At 41.1% G+C, this 21,810-nt stretch overlaps 1 protein-coding gene and 1 pseudogene across 2 annotated transcripts in view; one reads left to right on the top strand and one right to left on the bottom strand.

Moving 5' to 3' along the window:
- The window catches only part of SAMD5 (sterile alpha motif domain containing 5), a 425,299-nt gene extending 403,755 nt beyond the window's left edge, over window positions 1-21,544 (top strand). The window contains exon 2 of the mRNA XM_079146900.1: window positions 20,711-21,544. Coding sequence (XP_079003026.1) covers window positions 20,711-20,821 — 111 coding nt within the window. The 3' untranslated portion in view covers window positions 20,822-21,544. The remainder of the gene's footprint in view (window positions 1-20,710) is intronic.
- On the bottom strand, window positions 18,646-19,538 carry LOC306665848 (small ribosomal subunit protein uS5-like; annotated as a pseudogene). The gene has a single exon. The product of its transcript is annotated as a small ribosomal subunit protein uS5-like (transcript).
- Window positions 21,545-21,810: the final 266 nt, after the last annotated feature.

Raw genomic sequence — 21,810 nt, 5'->3', positions numbered from 1 at the left:
TTTTACGATACAACCAAAATTGTGCCAATTTACACTTAACAAAAATTACAGAATTTTTTAGGCATGTCCTAAAGCATTAATGTTAATAGAGTAAATGCACAGCAAGAAGGAATCAGATCTTCTCAGCTCCAGTGAGACAGCTGCAGTGAACAGGGAACAGTTTGGTGATCTCAGATTGAACAGGGTCTTTTTTTTACAAAATGCAGAAAAGCATATAAAAATCCATGTGTGAGAAGGTGTGTACACAGGTATATATGTTGCTATTCATGTAGTATGTATGTGTGTTGGAAAAGACTGTAGTTTGTAAAATTGGCAAGTAATTTTCTTGGGACAACAGCATAAATGGGAAGGTGGGTGAATGAAAAAGACCTTTTAATTTTTACTCCATATACTTCTATATTATTTTGTTGTATTTTTTTTTCAATGAGAATATACTCATCTATTTCTTATGTGAAAATAAATAATAGATATGCCTAAAATGCATGATGATACCAAGAATCAAAGTCAGCCAACCTGGTCAGATCTGCCTTTTTTGTTTGTTGGCTTGTCAAGGAACCCTCTGCTTATCCCTCAGGTGGAACTGCTGCTAAGTGTCTCCAAATGGAGAATCTCCAACTTTGGCCTTTCCTAACTCAATTACTCTATCTCTGACCAGTGATGTACCTTTAACTGTTGAAAAACTGGCTTTGGAAATAGGTGAGGAGCTGGAATGTATAGCATTTGAGGATTTCTGGTGTGTAAATCCTCTCTCGGTGGCCCCTTTTAAGCTACCAAGCTGACATCAAACAGCTCACAAAGTTCCTTGAAATTGTGAGTTGGCTATATTCCAGTTGCTCAAATTGTGACATCCAAAGTCTTTATTCTTCGCCCTAGGGATGCTCCTGTGGACTAGGAATCAGATTTTTCTGGAAACCTGGGCTGTGGAAAGGGGAGGCTCATGACCGAATGAACAAGGAAGCACAAGACCTGTGCAGTCATTTTCCAGGCAAGATGGAACTGGAGTCCCCAGGCTGCATCTTCCTGAGCCCGCCACCAGGCTGAAAGGGCAGTACCCTTCCCCACAGGGTGCAGGGCATGTAGTGATGATACAGAAGAAAGTTTAATTGGCCTCTTCAAGCTCTTCATTTATAAAATGGAAATCATAATTCGTGGGATGCCTAAGAAGTGTAACTCACTTCACAAATGAAGTGCTTGTGTTTAAATATTTCCACCCAATGTGTTTTCTTCTTCAAATCAACACTCCTAAAGGCTGTCCCAATTTTGCCAAGATGCATTGTATGTTTCCTGTGACTTTGTGTTCTCTTTCTACTCAGTACTGAACAATTAGCCAGTTTTACAAACTAAGAAAGCTGTTCTTTAAAATTCTGAGTGGCCTTCATTTTAAGGCACAGTTTACAGTGAGTGCCAAACTGAGCTCATCATATACTTTTGGCAGGACACAGTCAAGGGAAGCCACCTTGAGGAAGGGGTTTCGACTTAATGAAGGTAAGGATGTTTCAAATGACTGCCTGGAAATCAGCAAAGAGGATTTTGGGGGTGGACCTGACCTTCCTGCTCAGAGGGCAGAAGCTGCAAAGGGAGAATGGTATTTGAGGTGGCGGGGGAGGGAAGTTACCTGTCCTTACCCCGCCTTCAGCCCCTGGTTCTTGGTCTAGGAGTGTCAGAGGAGCAGGGCAGTTTGGGTATTTGAATGGTATTTGAGGCTTTAGGCAAAGATGGATTTGAGTGATGAGGACATTTTATCCTGTGCCCAACCTGGGAATATCTCCAGTCATGGATAAGAGGGGAGGCTTGCTCCTTTGTGAGGCAAACTCACAGCAAGTGGGAATTGTGTATATTGGCTTAAGGGAAGCTGCTGATGGGCTTTATATTTGACATCTCAATGCGAGTTGGGGTCATTTATGTGATGCATTCTGGGTAAAGTACATTGGTACAGGGTGGTGCAGATTCTCAGTGATGCTGACTTCACCCAGTGTCCTACAGTGACCTTGGAAGGAATCCAGGCCTCTTTCTGCCTCTTTACAGCTCTCTGGGGAAGCTTACATAAGAAAGTGTTTGATTTGGGGATTACAGGCCTACAAGAGGTAGCCTGAAGAATGTCTTCATCTCAGTTTGCTTTTGTTGCTTGCTGAGCATGTTCACTCCACAGGAAGATGAAACCTTTCTTGTTTGTTTGGAATACGCATTCAGAAAACCCAGGGCCCTCAGCATCCTGCAGCTGCCAGGCCAGTTAAGGGGAAGTCTGGTTCCTTGCCTTGAACTAAAGGTCTTTTGTTAAATTTTCTTTCTTTTTTTTTTTTTTTTTTTTTTTCTGACCTGGCCTAGACTGATGGTTGGTTGCATTTATTTTATTCTTTGGTCACTGTGTCTTTATTTTATTTTTCAGCAGTGATTCGTAGAGAACATGCTGACTATATCCAATGCCACACCAGGTGCTGCTTGGAAGGTATTGGCCAACTGCAGCAACTCTTGGATCCTATTATAAACCAAAACCAGAGGCGGGTGTGTGGTGTGACACTTTCTGCATGCCAGTCCCAACCAAACGCCAATCGTCCTTCCTACCTGGTAGAATCATTTCTAAAGCCGAGTACCCTTCAATCGAGAAACATCAGCACAGTGATCAAAAGCTTCTAGTGCCTTCCCAAATGTCAGACCCCAGAGACTGGAATTTTTCCTTCCAAGTGTGGCCATATTTGCATGTTATTTCCAGTCGATGGAGTTGCTTCTTTTTCTGTTGTTTGGACCTTGAAGATGCCTCTCATTTTCCAATTCTATTAGCTCTTCTGTTGGATAGATTTCTCTGTGTGTAGTTGTGCCCCTTACCTGAAGAGGATGCACTCTAAGACCCCCAGTGGATGCAACCATGACTAGGAATAACCCCTTGACTTTGATTTTTTCCTGTGGCATTGCTACCCAGTACCCAGTACCAAAGTTAATCTGTCCACATTTATGCCTTGGTCCTTCCTTTACATCACTACTCTCATGCTTTAGGGCCATTATTAAGTAAAATAAGTGTTACTTGAATACAAATATTGCAATATAGCAACAGATGATCTGATAACTAAGTTAGCTTCCAAGTGACTAGTGGGCAGACACATATCCTGTGTGGATACACTGGATGATGGGACGATTCATGTCCCAGGCAGGACAGAGTAGGATGGAGTAAAATTTCATCATGCTTCTCAGAATGATTTAAAACATATGAGTTATTTATTCCTGGAATTTTCCACTTAAAGTTTTTGGACTGTGGTTGGCTAAGAAAAACTGAAACATGGGAAAGTGAAACTGCAGATAAGTGAGCACTACAGTATCTCCATTTCTCATTCCTGCATAACGCCCTAGAGTATTTGAGTAGTATATCTGAGGTTGCTATTGTTTGTCCTATCTGTGTGATGCCTTGGGAAGGAATATTTCCAGTGTCTTGTTTGAATTCCTGTAAATTCAGATTGTTGGATGGTATCTGGTGAATTTCATTAGCAATAAAATAAAGAATTGATCATAGACTTCCTACCACCATCTATGCAATATGTGACCTCTGCGAAGTGAATAGACCACACTTTCTACTAGGTGAGTGATTGACAGGACAGTGGATTCATAATAGTTCCTAGTACTGAGCCTTTGTGTACCAGGTAATGTGATAGATGTTTTACAATTTTTCATTTTTTGAACCTCTGAAAGTAGCTTAAGAGCTAGACAGTATTTGTATATTTCAAGATGTGAATTAAGGTAAAATTTGTCCAGAATCGACATCTACTGAGCAGCAGATCTGCCCTTGAACCTGGATCTCCAACACCAGAATTCCCATTCTCTCCATCATTCACTGCAGTCTTTAAGGAAAATGAGCAAATGACAGGAAGTGGCCTGCCACATGTCTGCAGAGACACTACTCTGTGGAGAGGGACTTTCTCATAGCACAATGTGTCAAATAACTGCTGGCTTCTTCAGAATTAAATAAATCCTTTTAATGGAAGAAGATGCTCCAGGGAGATAGGATTAACAGAGAAGATACTTAGCATTCATTCCCCACATTTCAAACAGAAGCAAGAGTTGTTTTGATAAGTGAATTGAACAACAAGGCAATTTCACTATTGCTTCTAGAAATACCTGTCAAAAGTAGAGAGGAAAAGTTTAGTGTTATCACAAAACTTCCCCATAAAGTATTGAAAGTCATATTTCCTTTTGCAGGCCCTTTGAGTGCTAAATTCTTCTTCTTTATAGATAGTTGATTGAGATTATTTCCCCTAAATATAGAAAGTATTTAAGCCCATAACACTTTCCCCAAGAATAATGGCAAGAATGGATATCCAATTTTAGCAATCAAGACTATTGAGAACAAAGAGGATGCAAGTTAAAGACAAAATGATCTTCACTGGCTTTGGATATTTGGTATTTTTCCCTTTATCTACTTACTCTTTTTTGTTTTTATTTTTTTCCATTTGGTCTTGCAGTAAGATCTCATGCTTTAAATGTTTCAGCTACTAGAAATAATCCTAGAGAGAATTTTGGAAAAAGGAATGCTTAGAAAGGGTCATTCTGGGGACCCAGCACACACACATGCCACACATACATGCACGTTATACACACACACCACCAAATCAGACATACGACATGCGCATGCACACCTGCCAAGCACATTTGCACAGACACATAGGCACACTCACACCCACCACACACAAGCTAATGAGGTAAATGTACAGATAACATAATCAGAGCTCCTGTGTCATGTGCCTTCTGCTGCTTTCAACCCTTCAAATGTATTATTCTGTTGTTGTTTTTTTTTTTCTCACCCTTGTTCTATAAGAGAAGTGCCATGATTGCCATCATTTTACAGATGAGGAATTGGGCTTGGAGAACACAGAAGAACAGAAAGAAGAAATGCATGGTTCTCTGGTCTGCACTTAAACTCTGCGTATAATCTCAAACCCCGCGAGCATGCAGCTTCAATCTGTTGCTTTGGCAACCTTTCCTTTCTGCCATACAACCATGTTGGACTGTACTCAGTGATTATAATGCAGACTAGAACTCTTGCAAAAGCTTTCAGGATGATGGCACCTGCCTTAATTTAGGCCTCAACAGCTGCTTCCTGGATGACACCATTGTCTCTGGAAAAGCTGGCCCACTTCTGCCCCTCCCCATTCCCCATCCATTCTCCCCACTGCCAGGGGAACACTTCCTAAAACACAGTCCTGATCATGTCACTACCCTGCTAAAAATCCTACAGTGAAACAATATACCCTCTAATCTTGAGCATGACTTTATAGGCAAACTTTCTCTACCAAACCACCATACATAATTCATATCATTCCATCTCAGAATCTTCTCCTTCTCTGGAATATTCCTCTTTTTCATTCAAGTCCTGGTTTGCCTGCCACTTTTTTGAGGTTCCTACCTCAGCTCCTCTGCAAACACACTTTATCTGAGCCTTTCTTATATCATACTGACTTTGTTAATATGTGATCCCATTCACTCGGCTTTCAGCTACCTAGCAGCAAAGGCTGCTGTGTCCTTATCTTTGTTTCCCAAATGATTAGCACAGTGACTGGCATGTGACAACACTCAAAATACTGTTTTGTATTTTTTTTTAATGTTAAGTGAGTGGATGAACTTCTTCACCCTATTGTTGACTCACTTCTGTCTGGAACTTTCCCTACAGTTAGTTGCATGTATTTTGCAATACATGAACTTTGTACTTTAATTTAGGCTTCTTTTCAGGGTCTCTGCACCTAACCATGTCACTGGTCTTTTTTCTTGCTATTTCCCCTACAAAAATGTCCCTGTTTCACTTGTTCCTCTTTGAACAAAGGTATTTAAGAAGCAGTGTTTCATAGCAGTTAGACCCATGGGCCTGTGCTGGGATCTGGGCACCCTGTCCTCAATGTAGCCAGTTGCCGATGGCCACTCTGCAGCTGTCTAGGGGACAGGGAGTCCCACCCAAGTCACATGCAGGAGGAGGAATCAGCACTTGTCTCCTTCATTCCAGCCATGAAGGAAGACATCGAAGAGTGACTGACTGCTCTGTGTTCTCTTGGTTGCTTATAAAATTGTGATCAGATTCTCTTGTGAACTGTGTCACCCTTAAGTGTGAGCATGTCCAGGTGAATTTTAAGCTATGAGAAAGCAATGAGTATGTCAGGAAGAGGAAAAATGACTTTCTCAGTTCTTTTAGGAAGCAGACGAGATATGTCATAAATTATAAAGAAGTTATTGAGAGAGAAAATTCTTACCAATGTTATATAGAATACCTTCCACTCACAACTTAAAATATATTTCAACTGTTTGCTTATCAAGCCAATCTGGAAGTTAAAACCAGTGAATATATGGACTAGAATGAGCTTCCAGACTTAGCCAAATAATAAGTTTGTAGGCATTCCTGAGTTGATCTGACCTCTTTTCACACATACAATTATAAAACTGCTTAGGCTGTGATTTACTTTGAACAAAACCAGCACCTAACATTTAAAGGTGCTCAAATATTGATTTTCTTTCTTCTGTATTTCATTTGCAAATCTAACTAGAAACCATGGGTCTGGAAGACTCCAAATTCACACTTCTGAAGAGCCAAGCAGACACTGCAGACAGTCCCGCTGGTGGAGGGGCTGAGTGGCACCCGGTTCTGCTTTGCTCCAGTGGAAATTCAGATTCTCACAGTGGCTTGAGCCCCCTGGGTGATGCTCATGACTAGGCTTTTCTTTTGATTCTGGGCTTGGAGGTTAATTTTAATGGCTCCACCAGAATGGAAGATAAATATCTCTGTTATAGGTCATCCTAATTATGTTCCCAAATATGTCCTATTTTTTTGTGTGTGTATTGGCATTAGTAATAGCGTGTTGTCTGCATTCCTGCCACAGAGCATAGCCATAGCATCCAAACATGTTTGTACTTATGAGTTATGGAATGACCTGGAGGAGCGAGAGCAAAACAGTGTGTCAGAAGATGACCAGTGATGCATCTGTGCTTGTGGCACCATGACATCGATTCTCATGATGGCTTTCAAGTGGATTTGAGATGCATTTACCATACCAATGTCTACATATGTGATCTTAATATTTAAGGAACAAAGGTTGCTCACAATTTGACTCTTCCTCCTGATAACCTGTGGACAAGAGGAGGTAACAATGTCCAAAGGGCCATAACTGGCAATGGCCACTTCCTCTCTCACAGGAGATGGGGATGGAGAAGAAAGGGTTATATTTCCTGGAGTATTTTTCACATATCTTATTTCTTAGCCTCCCAAAGTCCATGATTTAAAAAAAAAAAAAAAATTCTCAATCCATGAAAAGCATTCCGTGGTCCACCTTCCCAAAAGGGAAGGTGTAGATTTTGACTAGGAAGTATTTGTTCCATTCCAAAAATTTGAATTGCCTTTTAAATTCAGTTCTTAATTCTACCTATGTCCAAATCAACCTTTCATAACCCAGTGTTTCCAAAAGCAAGGTTATAATTTTAAGCCCCTCTTAGCATTTGTTATTGGTGGGGGACGTTAAGAAGGGCATGGAAGCAGAATTGGAGTCTTGTCAAGTGTGATTACTCTTTTGTGTTGCTCTGAAAATATGTGTCTATTCCATGTTTGCCAAATCTATTTGCCTTCCCCTTGGAGTCATTAAGAAACAAAGAGTGTTGCTGAGCAAAGCATGAGCAATGTGAGGTTTAACAAGATTTTGAGGTTTGCAGATCCCCAAATCCTGCAGGCATGGGTGTTCCTGCGAGTAACTCGAAGACACAAGAAGATTCAGAAACATAATGAATGTATTTCTCCATCCACAGCATCACAAGCCCTGGTGCTACCTTTAAGGGAAGGAAAAGCACAATCTGAGTTTGAAACCTGATTTATGTCCGGAAAATAACCAGCTGTGTATGGAGTGTAACGTGTGTGTGCGTGCACATGCGAGTGTGTTTGCAACCCCTGAGACAAGATGGAAACACACATTTTCAGTCCTAAGCAAGGTTTCTAAAAAAGGAAAGAGTAGAATCTATTCCTGCACTTCCAGCTTGCAGTTCCAAGGGAACTGATTGAAAAATCTAAACAAAACCAATGTGAAATTCATTGTGAAGCCAAGGTTTCTATCACCACGTCTGGTTCAAAAGTGAGTTGTTATAGCAACAGGAGAAAAGTAAATGAGCATTTCGCGTTGTAAAATTACCCCTGTCTCTGCTCTAAACAGCGCTGTCCAGGCAGTCAAATGAGCCCATGTCATTTAAAGGAGAAGAATTCCATTTTAATTGTTGAGGCTTGCACTGAACCTACCTTTAAAACCAAAAGTTCATTTCAATTAACCTTCTTCCCCAAATCGATGTAATAAATTCTCTGGCAGGATGAGACCGGGCAACGTCCTGTCTGATGAAGATGACCTCGGGAAAATATGGTGGCAAGGATTTCAGCCCTGAAGAATAGCCAAAGTGCTGAGTGGCCCTGAGCTTGTGGCCCGGGCAGAGAGCCTTTCACCTCTAAATCATTGTTTTTAATCCAGTATAGATTGGAAGCAGGCGAGAGACCTTGCTTTTTAACACTTGTTCGCTGACCTGTGTTAAATTGGATGTTGATCTGGGTCTGGCTTCAAACAGGCCTCCATATGGTGGATATTTTCTGATCCCCCCACTGGTTTCAAGAAAGGGGTGAAAGGCTGCATGAACTGGGGAGGAGTTTTTGTTTTGTTTTTGTCTTTTCCTGCTTCTGTAAATGGCCCCTCCATGGCTGACAGGGTATATGGCAGGGAGGTTTCTTGGATGGCTGGGTGTATCTTTTAAGGAGCTCATCTCAAGATTGACACGTATCTATTTAGTAAGCGTTTATAATTATCGATGTTGCAGATTATCACATTTAAATTAATTTGTAAATATGTAAAACAACAAGGGAAGGAGAACCCACCCTTAGTCCCTAAGAGTGAACCTCCCACAAAGCCTAAGGCACATTTTAATTATTAGCTATAACTGATCTGTATAATTAGCCTTGGCTAATATTCCCTCACGACTTTCTATTTAAAGAGACACGCTATTTACAGACACAGACACACATAGGTAATTCCTAGAAACCATCTTCATGTTGGGAATGAAGGCACTTAGTGAAGTCTGGTGCTTTGGGACTATAGAGAGAACCAAGACTCATAAAGCCCTGGCTGGAGGGGTGCAAGTCTATACCAGAAGGAGGGCTAGGAAGAGAGTTAGATTTGGAGCCTCAGGCTCCTCACCCAACAGTAATGCATTAGTCCTTGGCCCCCTACTGTAAAGGGAGGAAGCACTTCTGTCCCCACCACCCCCACTGGCAACAGTAGACCCAGCCTGACCCTGTACCCTGCTTAGGGTTCCAAACATGACTGACCATCTGATCCTCCAGGATGTAACGGAGAGAAGGTTCTCTGGCCCCCATCACTGTGATTTTCATTCAGCAAGCCTTGAATGGAAATGAGGAATCTGCATTTTAAAATATCTATTTTTTTTCAATTGACACATAATAATTGTACCTATTTATGGGGTACCGTGTGACATTTCAGTGCATATTACGCAATACATAATGATCAAATCAGGGTAATTGGCACATCCATCATCTCAAACGTTTATCATTTCTTTGTGTGGGGAACATTCAAAATATCTGCCCTAGCTATTTTGAAATATAAAATTAATTGCTGTCAATCATAGGTACCTACTGTGCCCTAGAACATAGGACCTGCATTTTTAACAGGTTCTCTGAGTCATTCTGATCAAGAGTTGGAAACCACTGCTGAACCCTGTCACCTTCGGGGGAGCAGAGGGCCAAGAAGAGGGAATTTCTTCTCTTCATCAGTGAAATCAGCCCCACATAGCTGGGGCTTCTGAATAAGGTCCTCAGAACATCCAAACCCATGTGTTCCTTTCACCAGTAATCTTCCAGGGTGTCGAATACTTAAGACTTTCACAAATTATTGAGCAATTTGGTATAATTCTATAACTTCTAAAAATAAAATAAGAATAAAAGCAAAACTCTGAATCCTGGATGCCAGGGCCTTCATGATCACCCTGCCACACCCTCTCCTTGTACCCTCTTCAGGGGACCCCCCCTTCTGCCTCAGCCAAACTCCGGATTGCTTTCTGTGTCTGTACTCTTCTGTCTCTGACCTTTCCCCAGCAAGATCGACCTGGCTGTGTATATCTTGTCTCTCAGATCCCAGCTCACAGCTCAGCTCCAGGGTCATCTTCTGATAGGCTCCATGGAGCAGGTCCCTGAATCCCCACCCCACTTCCCTCCTCCCTCCAAAGGACTCCACTTCAAGACCCTATTTATTTTCCTTCCAACTCCTTAAAATACTCTGCAAATATGTGACATATTTTTGATCTTATATCTACCTTGTTGCTCTTCCCCTCCTGAAGTGTAAAGTCCCTCAGGTCAGAACTGGTCATTATGACTGAGGTGATGGGTTGCTCCCCAACTCAGGGCAGGCAGTCGGTGACTGAGAACTGTGGACCCAAGCTAGACAACTCGGAGACTCCCTGTTGCACCGCTGAGGACAGAGATGTGGCGCCATCTTTCAATGTCACTGTCATGCTGACAGAGCAGATGTAATCATTAGGAGTGTATACATTCTAGATGACAAATGAAGATAACTGTGAGTTGAGAGTTCTCAGTTTTATTAGAATTTACAGGACACTTAGTGGGCTTCTTTTCCCCCTTCTTATTGCAAGATGAAGTTCACTGGGGATCATTTCCCCATGGTTAGGTCTTGTGTCTCCGGCACAGGGACATTCTTATTCTACTTTGTAGTTTTTATCTTGGCCTAGGAGATTGACAAGATTGTTAACAAAAATAACCCTAGACATACAGTTAAAATAGGGAAAGAAACATTAAAGTGACATGACATGTGAAAATAAGAGAAATCACAGGAAAGGACGAACTCAGATGGATTGGCCACCATTATTAGAATATGTTTGTAGAGTAAGGTGGGGAGATAGCTCAGCCTCCCCAGGGCCTCTCTCGCGAGGTGCTGCTAACATTAAAACCCGAAGGAGCTCTTATTACACAATTTGGCATTAATATTCAAGTTATTTTAAATTCAGATTTTCTTTAAATATTTCTGATAATCATCCTTTTTTTATTCTTCTGAAGCTCCTCTTTCCCAACCCCCTTCCCCATCCAAATAAATTTTTTCTTTTGAAAAAATTTTTTTCTTGCAAGAGAACTGCCGAAGAATTGACACTTGGCATGTGGTGATTCAAAAAATACACTGTCCCTTCTCGCCACCCCTGATGTCTTTATCTGACAAAATCCATATGCTGTGTGATCACCATGGCAACTAAGTAGAGTTGTAATTGCAACCCTGGAAAGCTAATTTTTTCACTCAAATAGTGGCATACGTTTAACCTGTCTGAAGTTTCAACAAACCATCTTTTAATGACAAGTGTTTTGAAAGGTCTAATTTAGTCTGTTTGTTTGAAGGCACATTTCTTCCTTTTTTAACTTAATAAACTAGCTCTGACAGGGGGTGGTGGGAGGGAGGCTGCAATATTTTCTGACCTTACCTTATAAAATTATACCTGATCACTTATGGCAATAAAATCTACATGTACGACTCTTTCTGAAGAGTAAACAGACATCAGTGTTCTCAGACTTAGAAGTGGGAACCAACCAAGGCTGCATGGAGATGTTACTCCAAAGACAAAGGGGTCTAAGGACTGAGCTCCAAACTCCTGTCTCCCACCTGCCATCCAGAAAGCAAGTGTTGCCTTTCTTTCAACTGACATGCAGCAGCTGGATAGTTATTAAATTTATTTCTCATTAACAAATTTCAGCAGAGGTTAAATTCCCCCCCCTCTTTTTTTTTTCCACTTCTGGGTCCCGGTCATGTCTATTTGGGCTACATTTTGTTCTAGATGAAGCCTGATTTTTGGAAAGAGTATGAACTTAATCATCAGATTGCCTAGGAATGGGAGAGAGGTCAAGTGTCCAGTGGGGAAGCTTTGAGAACCTAGCTGTAGCTCAGCCAGCAACGGGAGGTATTGGCCTCAGGGACTCTATGCTCTGGGCTACCCGCAACTTCACAGTATGCAAACAGGGAACACAGGAACTCAGAAGAATGGGGTTCTAGTTCTGACTTGCTCAGTTTCTGATTGCATGGCTGCAATTTGGCCACATGCAAGTGTACCCTTGATAGTCTGAGCTCTGTGCCCCCTGAACACAACATAGCAGTTGGTTAATGATGCATATACCCCCCATTCCTTGCCACACACCAGTCCAAGCATGTAGGACCCTCTGTAGAACACCAGAGAGGAGACTGCAATCAACAGGATAAAACAGAGAAAAGAGCCTTTTTTGCTCAGGTAACTATATCTCTCAATTTGTCTGGAATAATCTTGGTTTCATATCTGTTGTCCTGCAGAACTAAAGTGTGCAGTCACTTACTTTTGATGGCATCTATGTATATTGAAAGAAGCTAGTAAGTGGTGTTGCCTTGTAGTCTCACAGGCCAAAATCAAAGTGTTGGCCATCTGGGCTCTTACCTGGCAGATCTTGTATGTGACTGGGGAAGACCCTCATCCAGACTCATTCAGATTATCAGCACAGTTCTGCATGGCTGTAGCCTCCCCTTTCCTTCCTGGCTGTCAGATGGATGGCATTCTCAGCTTCTAGAGGCTGTTCCTATTCCCTACCTCATGGTTCCTGTGATGGCTCATTTTAAGTGTCAATATGACTGGGCCACAGGGTGACTAGATATTTGGCCAAATGTTAGCCTGGTTTTATCTGTGAGCATAATTTTGCATGAGATTAACATTTAAATGGGTGGACTGGTGAAGTGGATTGCCCTCCCTATTGTGGGTCAGCCTCATCCAGTCAGTTGAAGACCTTAATAGAATGAAAGGCCAGATAGCCCCCCATGGAAGAGAGATTCCTCCAGCCTGACTGCTTTTGAACTAGCACGTGGGTTTTTTTCTTGCCTTTGGACACAGACTGAAATATTGACTCTTCCTGGACCTTGGGCTAAAACTAAGCTCTCGACTCTCATGGGTCTCCAGCTTGGAGAGTCACTCTGTAGATCTTGGGACCTGTCAGCCTCTACCAGTATGTGGCCTAATTCCTTACACCATGTCTCTTTCTGTGTGGACATGCATCCTATTGATTCTGTTGCCCTGGTGATCTCTGTTTAGTGAAGCCCCCTTCAAAGCTGAGTCCTTCTCATGTGTTTAAGCCATTTCACTTTCTTTTCTGATGCGTCCCTCTTCTGCCTATGAGTGGGGAAAGTTCTGCTTGTAAGGCCTCATGTGATTATGTTGGATCCTCCCCATAACCTCCCTATTTTAGTCCCATAACATTAATTTCCTCTGCAAAATCTCTTTCACCGTGTCATGACCTGACATGTGTCACCAGAGGGTGGAGGTCACCAGAATCACAAGTCTGATTACCCTCAAACTTAATATCTCAAGATTTGCCAGCCTCACTACTCTTCTTGAGCTTCCTTTTCCACCTCAGGTGAGAGGAACCCCTGAAGAAACAAGAGAAGCAATAGAAAGTGGGAAGCACCCAAAGCCCATGCAGAGGTAGAAATCAGATGAGGACTGTGAAAGCTTTCAACAGAGTGTTGTCACTTTGCAGGCAAAGTAGATGACATAGACCCATCCCCCACAGCCCTTGTCCAATGCCTGCACCATCCTGTCTCAGGGGAGCCCACAGGAGCTCAAGGCAATCTCTGTAGAGAGCAACCAGGTGCCTAGGCCAGGATTGTGAGCTGTGGGGGACACATTAGAAATCAGTCAGGAATGTTCAACTCTGCCTCACCTTTTTCTTTTCTTTCCTTAATATATATTTTCATTTTTAATTGAAATGTGATAATCATACATATTTATGAGGTGCAGTGTGATATTTCAATACTTCTCTACAACGTGTCATGATCAGATCAGGGTGACTGGCATTTCCGTCACCTCATTATTATTTCTGTGCATTGGGGCCATTCAGAAATCCTCTCCACAAACTGTTCTGAAATGGACAATTAGTTGTCAACCACAATACCCTGCTGTGCTGCAGAACATTATGAGATGTCCCTCCTGTCAAACTGAGCCCAGTACCCACCAACCATCCTCTCTCCATTCCCCTGTGCCTTACCCTTCTCAGCCTCTGGTAACCAGTGCTCTACTCTCTACTTCTCTGAGATCAACTTTTTTTAGCTTCCAACTGTAGGTGAGATCATGCCATATCTCTCCTTCTGTGCCTGATTATTTCACTTAACCTAAGGTTCTCCAGGCTCATCCATGTTTCCACAAAATAACAGAATTCCATTCCTCTTATGGCTGCATAGTATCCTATTATGTATATGTACCACATTTTCTTTATCCATTTATCCATCAATGGACACGTAAGCAACTATCTTAGCTTTTGTGAATAGTGCTGCAAAGAACATGTGAATACCGATGTGTCTTCCACATACTGATTCAGTTCCTCTGGATATATACTCAGTAGTAGGACTGCTGGATCAAATGGGAGTTCTGTGTCTAGGTTTTGGGGAACCTCCATACTGTTTTCCATAATGACTGTGCTCATCTACATTCCCCACAACAGTGTGTGAGGTTCTCCATTCTCTGCATCTTTGCCAGCATCCGTTATTTTTTGTCTTTTTGATAATAGCCATTCTAACTGGGGTGAGATGATATCTCTTTGTGGTTTTGATTTGCCATTCCCCAGTGCCTAGAGATGCTGAGCATTTTTTCATATGCTTGTTAGCTATTTATATGTCTTCTTTTGTCTTCATTTCTAAAGGGCCAGCCTAGAAGCCAGCAAGACATAGGAGAAGAGGGTCACCACCAGGAAGAGATAGGAGAAAAGGGGCACTAAAATGGAAATGATGTTTAAAAAGAATCTTTAGCATAGTTTCTTTTTTAAGTACTGTATAGATTTACATGCACAAAGAGTGACTATAAGCAGATATGACACCCCAATTAACCTTGGTGACTTCTAGCATTGAGAAGCTACTTTTGCCCTAAAGCCAGCTAATAACCTCACCCCACATCTTCCAAAATCACTAACCTGGCTGGACAGGTACCCTTAGTTGTGTGGATGGTGCTGGGCCAAATTAGCAGGAGACACTGAAACTGAAAGAGAAGAGGGGCTGATAAATAACTTGGATCCAGATCCACATTCTTCAACTTGGATTGAGTACATAAATTAGAAACTTGAAAGTGGAGGTCAATGTGGTCTCAGGACAGTTATTAAAATTGAGTTTTCAGTGTTCTCCTCTGTAGTATTGCATAGTTGTTTTTGTAGGAAAAAAAGCAATTCATGTTTCTTGTCTGCTGTCATTATAAAAGAAGTCACAGCTATAAGTCTAGACTTTATGATTATTTCACAAGGACTTGTCCTTATGAAATAATCATTGCTTTATGTCAGCCATAGTTTATTGATCTGAGGAATGCCTGAAATTATTTAGATAGGGAAAATAAGACTTTCTCTTCTTTCCAGCGTGCAGAGAAAAATTGTCCTAGGCGCCTGAGAATAAAATAAGCATCTGATATTGGAAACACATTGGACTCACATTTTTTATTTATTAAGACTCGTTTAAAATATGCTCCATATTCAAAGTTTTTCCTACCTTCCCATTAAGAAAAGAATTTTTCTGCTTTCACTTGCCAGTAGTTTTTGTTTCACAAAATAAGAAGGAAAAAAGGGGAAGGGGAAAAAGGAGGAAGGAAAGGCAGAAAGAGGAGGAGGAAGGTCAAAAAGAGGAGAAAGGACAGTGGGAATGGAGAGAAAGGACAGAAGGAAGAGACCAAAGTCCAAACAGTGATCTGGATTTTTATAGTCCCTCTTTGAGCAGGTAGCTCCTGTGAGGGAGCACAGGGGTTAGAATATTTATGGCAGTGACTGTGAGGTCACCAGCTAATGTGTCCTGGCCTGAAGGACATTCTAGTCTCAGCTTGTAATGGTGTCTCCATGATTCATTGTCTGATAACCAAATCATTTTGGGAGTAGTTCACAGCAGATGTCTCTATGTATCATTTTAACATGCTACAGGAATCACTTCTTTCTGTTTTACAGATGAAAGTGTTAAGTGTAGCATTCGGGTGCTAATGCATGACATCTGTTCATATCGATAGGAAGGTATGCCCTGTATGACTCAATATTAACCTCCAATATTTCTTTTATTACTTATGCAGGATAATTCGGTGACCCACATTTCCTACTGATGAGTGTGGATTGCATTTTTCCTAACTTTACCTTCTGCAAGCAGTCCATGTCAGCAAGAGTGCCAGGTCCACTGGAGTGCCAGAAGACCTGTGTAGAAGAGGCCTGTGTTGGGTGTTCTTCTCCCACACTGTCCCCAAACACCATAACTTTCCAAAATTAGATTTTGAGCATCCTTTTTTGCCCCATGTGGAATGTCTCTTTTCTCTCATTACGTGGTAGCACAGAATGGTAAGCAGTTGTCATTTCAATGCCTCCCGAAGCAATTTCAGAAGTATTCTGTGTATTAGATTAAAAGTCTTCCCCCAACCCAGGTCAGAAATATCATTTCTTAGGCCATCTTCTAGAACTTTGATAATTTTATGTTCTACTTGAAGTCTCGATCATTGTTTATGGTGTGAGGTAAGGATCTAATTCCATTTTCCAAATGACTAACTTAAAAGTTGGTCCCAGACCTATTTATTGAAGATTCATGCTTTCCCACTAATGGGTAGCACAGTTCTGAAATAAGTCATTTCTCCCAATTGTATATTCCCATACCACACACTCCTGATCCTTATGTTCCATAAGAATCCCTTGTTTCTAGTAAATTGAGTCCCCCACACTGTTTTGTCCCTTTAAGAAATATATTAGTATCATGACCCTTTGTTCCTCCATATACATTTTAGGACCAGTTCATTTTATGCACACAGAACATGTTCAGGTTTCAGATTGGAAGTTTGATTGGAATTGAATTGAAAGATCAATTCATTAAGAATTAGTCTCATGATAATTTGAGTCATTCTATCTCCGAACATGAGATATCTTTTTTGGGATGAGGGGGAGTCTATAAAGTCTTTCAATCAAGTATTAAAATTTTCTCCATAAAATAATAGTAACTGGATTTATCCTTGGGAAATTTACATTTTGATGCTATTATAAATAGTATCTTTTTTGATTAAATTTCCTGATGTGTAGAAGGACTGAAATTTGTGTCTAGATAGCCCTAAGGAACCCAAATTACCCAGAAAACTTTCTGTTAAGTCATCATATAATGCTTCATCTGTAAATTTTCTAGTCTTTTTACATAGACCATAGTCTTTTTATATAACTATCTTGCTTCAGTAAATGAGTTTCCTGTTTCTTTTCTTACCTTGCTATGCTTCTTCCACTTCCAACAAACCATTTAAAAGTACTATAGGTACTTGGTGATTTTTTTGGTTTGTTTGTTTGATTTTGGTATTAGGGATTTAACCCAGGGTTGTTGAGCTATATCCTCAGTCTGATTTTTTATTTATTTATTTATTTTTTGTCTCAGCCTTCCAAGTCACTGAAATTACAGGCATGCACCACTGCACCCAGGTCTTTGAGTCTTGTCTATCCTTACTTTGCTAAATATATGAATGTTTACCAGTGCTTTTTAATGAAAATATTGGGACCGTGTTATGCTATTTTTGTTCTTGGATCTGCTAATATGATGAAATATATCAAAAAAGTGTCTTATGTTAAATTATCTTGCACACCCTGAGTTAAACACAACTTACTCACCTTTTATGTTTCACTGAGTTTCAAGAGTTTGTGAATATATTCAAGATTTTTGCATCTGTTTCATATTAATTAGTTTAGGAACCAAGGTGCTATAACAAAATGACCCAACATATATAGAATATATAAGACAGACTACACTTTCCTCTCTGGTAACAATCTAGAGAAGTCTTAGAGGCAATATGGCCAGCTTTGTGTGTTATTTACGTGGCTCCCAAAATCATCACCATTTCTCAGCCAGTTAAACAGAGACAGAGAGTCCTGAACATTCTTCTTTAAAAGATGACCAGGAACTGAGACAGACATCATTACCCAATGTACGTGTATTATTACACAAATGGTGTGAATCTACATTGTATACAATCATAGAAATGAAAAAAGTTTTACCCGATTTGTGTACAGTGAATCAAAATGCAGTCTGCAAAGATTAAAAAAAAAATCTGAAGAAAAAATAAAAAAGATGATCAGGAAATTTCCCTCCTCATACCCATTAATGTTTCATTCACTCAGTTAATTCCATGGTTAAAAATAACTGCAAGAGAAGCCGAAAAATATTTTCTCTGGCCAGGTGGTTATGCACCTTGGTTATAGAAACTTCCATGTGAATTTCTAGTACTAAAAGAAACAAAGGAAGATTTCAAGCTGGGAGACAGTTAACAGTCTCTAATACATACAGCCATAAGAAAGTGTGGACTATAATTTTTTTTTTTATTGTCCTTGTCTCAAGTGTTGACACCAAGATCATGTTATCTGCCCCATCAAAAAATTAGTTTGGCAAATAATCTCTTTTAGTGTCCTTTGATACAATTTGGGTAACATTGTGACTAAAAATATTTGGTGGAATTGATGGGTAGATAAATGCCACCCTGAGTTTCGTTTTAAGAAATATTTTTATTTTATGATTATAAATGTTCAGCAATCAGAATACTATTCAGCCTTTCCATTTGTCCTCAAGTCAGTTTTTTTTTTTTTCAGGTTTCATTCACTTTCTTTTTCTTTTTTTATATAAAAACTCTTATGTTGTAGCCACAGCTGGAGCCTGGGTCCTCTGTACAGAGACTCTGGTGTGGGTTTTCACAAGATGGTCAGTGAATTCCTGATAGGGAGACTTGGTGAACACAGTTTCTTTCCAGAGATCGGGAGTCAAATAGCTGTATGTCTTGGAGATGGCATCAAAGGTGGCCTTAGCGAAATTACCCAAGGTGGCAGTGCAGCCCCTGGCAGAAGTATAGCAGTCCTCAATACCAGCCATCAGCAGCAGCTTCTTGGGCACAGGGGCTGAGACAATGCCAGTACCTCTGGGGGCAGGGATGAGCCGCACCAGCACAGAACCACAACGTCCAGTCACCTTCCTAGGAACAGTGTGAGGCTTGCCAATCTTGTTCCCCCGGTAGCCTCGCCGCACAGGAACAATGGAGAGCTTGGCCAGGATGATGGCCCCTCGGATAGCAGTGGCTACCTCCTTGGAGCACTTCACTCCCAGTCCAACATGACCATTGTAGTCCCCGATAGCTACAAATGCCTTAAACCTGGTCCGCTGGCCAGCACGAGTCTGCTTCTGTACAGGCATGATCTTCAAAACCTCATCCTTCAGTGACGCCCCCAGGAAAAAGTCGATGATCTCAGACTCCTTGATAGGCAAGGAAAAGAGGTAGATCTCCTCCAAGGACTTGATCTTCATGTCCTTGACCAGGCGGCCCAGCTTGGTGACCGGGATCCACTCCTTGTCTTCAGCCTTGCCTCAGCGAGCGCTGCGGCCCCGGCCCCGACCCCACCCCGGCCTCGGCCGCGGCCTCGCAGACTGCTGCCGAAGCCTCCGCGGAAGCCGCCGGGGCCACCCATTCCGGGGCCCTCCGGCTGCACTGGCGTCATCCGCCATTTGGTGTTTTCCCAGAGAAGAAGAAGCTCAAGTCAGTTTTTGATACAGTTTTTAAAAATAATTTGTCTATATTAACAAGTTATTAAAAAATCTTTTGCTATATTTTTAACCTTTTGCAGAAGCATTTGCATTTATTTCATCCTTTTCTTCTGATTATAATTTAATAATTTTTTCTCTTTCTTCTCTCTCTCCCATTTTTTTCCCTCTAAACATTTTTATAAATTTTTATTCTTCTGTTCAAGAATAACTTTGATCTGTCTTAACCCTCTCTGTTGCATATTTGGTTTTTATGCCAGTCACCTCTTCTCATTTCCTGCTTATTTTTGTTCTGTTTCTATTTTGATGCTCCTGTAACTTCTCGAGACACATGCTTGAGTGTCCCTTTGTTTTGATATTCAGAACCATCATTAGAACTTAGTCCTATATATTTTCTAATTTTTATCACTACTTCTTTTTTAATGCTTGAGATTTTTAGATAAAAATGCTTCCCAAGAATGCAAAATTAAAAACTGTATATACTACCGAAAATAGTATACTGCCTCTCATATAAGAACAGAAAATGAAAAAAACAATTTATATTCCTGCAATTCATTACAAAAACAGAAGGAATAAATTAACAATATTTTATTTCCACAAAATTTGCTACCTATAAGTGGCAGTAGCAATTTCAAAGGAAGAAATTTGGGGAGGAGTGATATGTCTCTTGTATCTTCTTTTTGTTTTTTTTTGTTTTGATTTTTTGGCCGGGTTCATAGGTTTTTATTTTTAGAAGCATACACGGTAATGGTATACATATGCAAAATAATAAATTCGACTAGGTTAGAATGAATTGAAAAACTAAAATTGAAAGCAAACTAAACAAATTAACCTAATTTTATTTCCAATGAATTCCATAACCACATGGAAAGAAAATTTTAATACACTAATCCAAGTATCTTACGCAAACAATATTTGACTATATACTCTCTGGCTTGGGAAAATTGATGACATCAGAATTGAAAACAAAACAGAAATTATTTTTTTTTTTTACTTTAATATGCACGTTTGCTTTATTATTTATTTTAAAAACAAACTGGGTTTTTACATCCCCCCCCCTTTTGTTCATTCCATCACATTGAAAATGAGGAAAACAAAAGTGGCTTTGAATGCACTCAATAATTTGGTCTCCTCAGATGAAGGGGGCATCGCACACACACTTGGAACAGAGAGAGGAAAGTGGACGCCCACAGGCCTACGCACCTGATCAAAACACCTGGATGCAGCGCAGGAATTCCCCTGAATGATGAGATCATCATTACCAAAATAACCTAACAACGCCATAAATGCCGTAACACCAAGAAATAAAGAATGTTTAAGCTACGGTGTTTGAGACATTTGAGATTTGGGATCCTTCCTGCTTTTTTGTTTGTTTGGTTGTTTACTTGCCACACAAAGAGAAAGAAGGGTAGTGGGTGGGAGAGGACAGACAGACAAACGGGAGCAGGACAGGGAGAGAGAGGCGGGGCCATTTCTCGAAGGTCAGATGTGTTCCTAGTCAGCTTGTGTTTGTCTTCTCTACCCTCATCTTGGGGCCCTTTCCATAGCTTGGTCTTCCCTTGGCTTGGCTGCTCTGGGCAGTGTCTGATGGGGGCTGGGCTGTTGCCTTGGCACAGCAGGGTGACAGCAGCAGGCACCATGGACGTCTCATTTAGGCTCCTCCTTGGCGGGGTCTTGGGCCTTGGAGGACAAGGACAGCGAGTTGTCAGTGGAAGCTGTAGTGCACTCTGCCCCAGCAGAGCTGGACTTGTCCTCTGAGAGGGTGGCATTCTCTGGTCCTGCCTGCTGGGGGCAGTGTCAGGGGCACCCTCTGCTGTCTTCTCAAAAGGGGTATCTGCTCTGCTTTTCCTGGCCGGTCAGGATGGAGGCCAGTGGCTGCTCTGGCAGTGGTGTCCAAGTGGGGCAGTGGAACCTTCTCCCTCCTTCTGCCCTTCCAAGCTTTGTCTTCTGGTTTGACTCCTTCTTGTGCAACTTTTGATCCTCATCATTGTCAGTCTCTTTGGTTCTTCTCATACAGCACAGCGTGGTTGTATGGTCCTTGTCTTCTTCCTGCCTTCTCTCCTCTCCTCTTAAAGCTGGAATTCTTTTGAGTCGATTTTGGTTTCTATTATAGTGGGATAGGTGAAGAAATTTTGGAATATTGGGATGCATTATAGAATCCAAGAAGTGAGTAAATGCATCAACATTGGGAGCTGAGTTTGTCACTATGATAGAAGGGACATACAAATATAGAATG

This window comes from Sciurus vulgaris, assembly GCF_902686455.1.
Source record: "Sciurus vulgaris genome assembly, chromosome: 7".
NCBI classification, from domain to species: domain Eukaryota; kingdom Metazoa; phylum Chordata; class Mammalia; order Rodentia; family Sciuridae; genus Sciurus; species Sciurus vulgaris.
The sequence above is the reverse complement of the archived record's forward strand: the minus strand, read 5'-3'. Positions and strand labels throughout refer to the sequence as shown.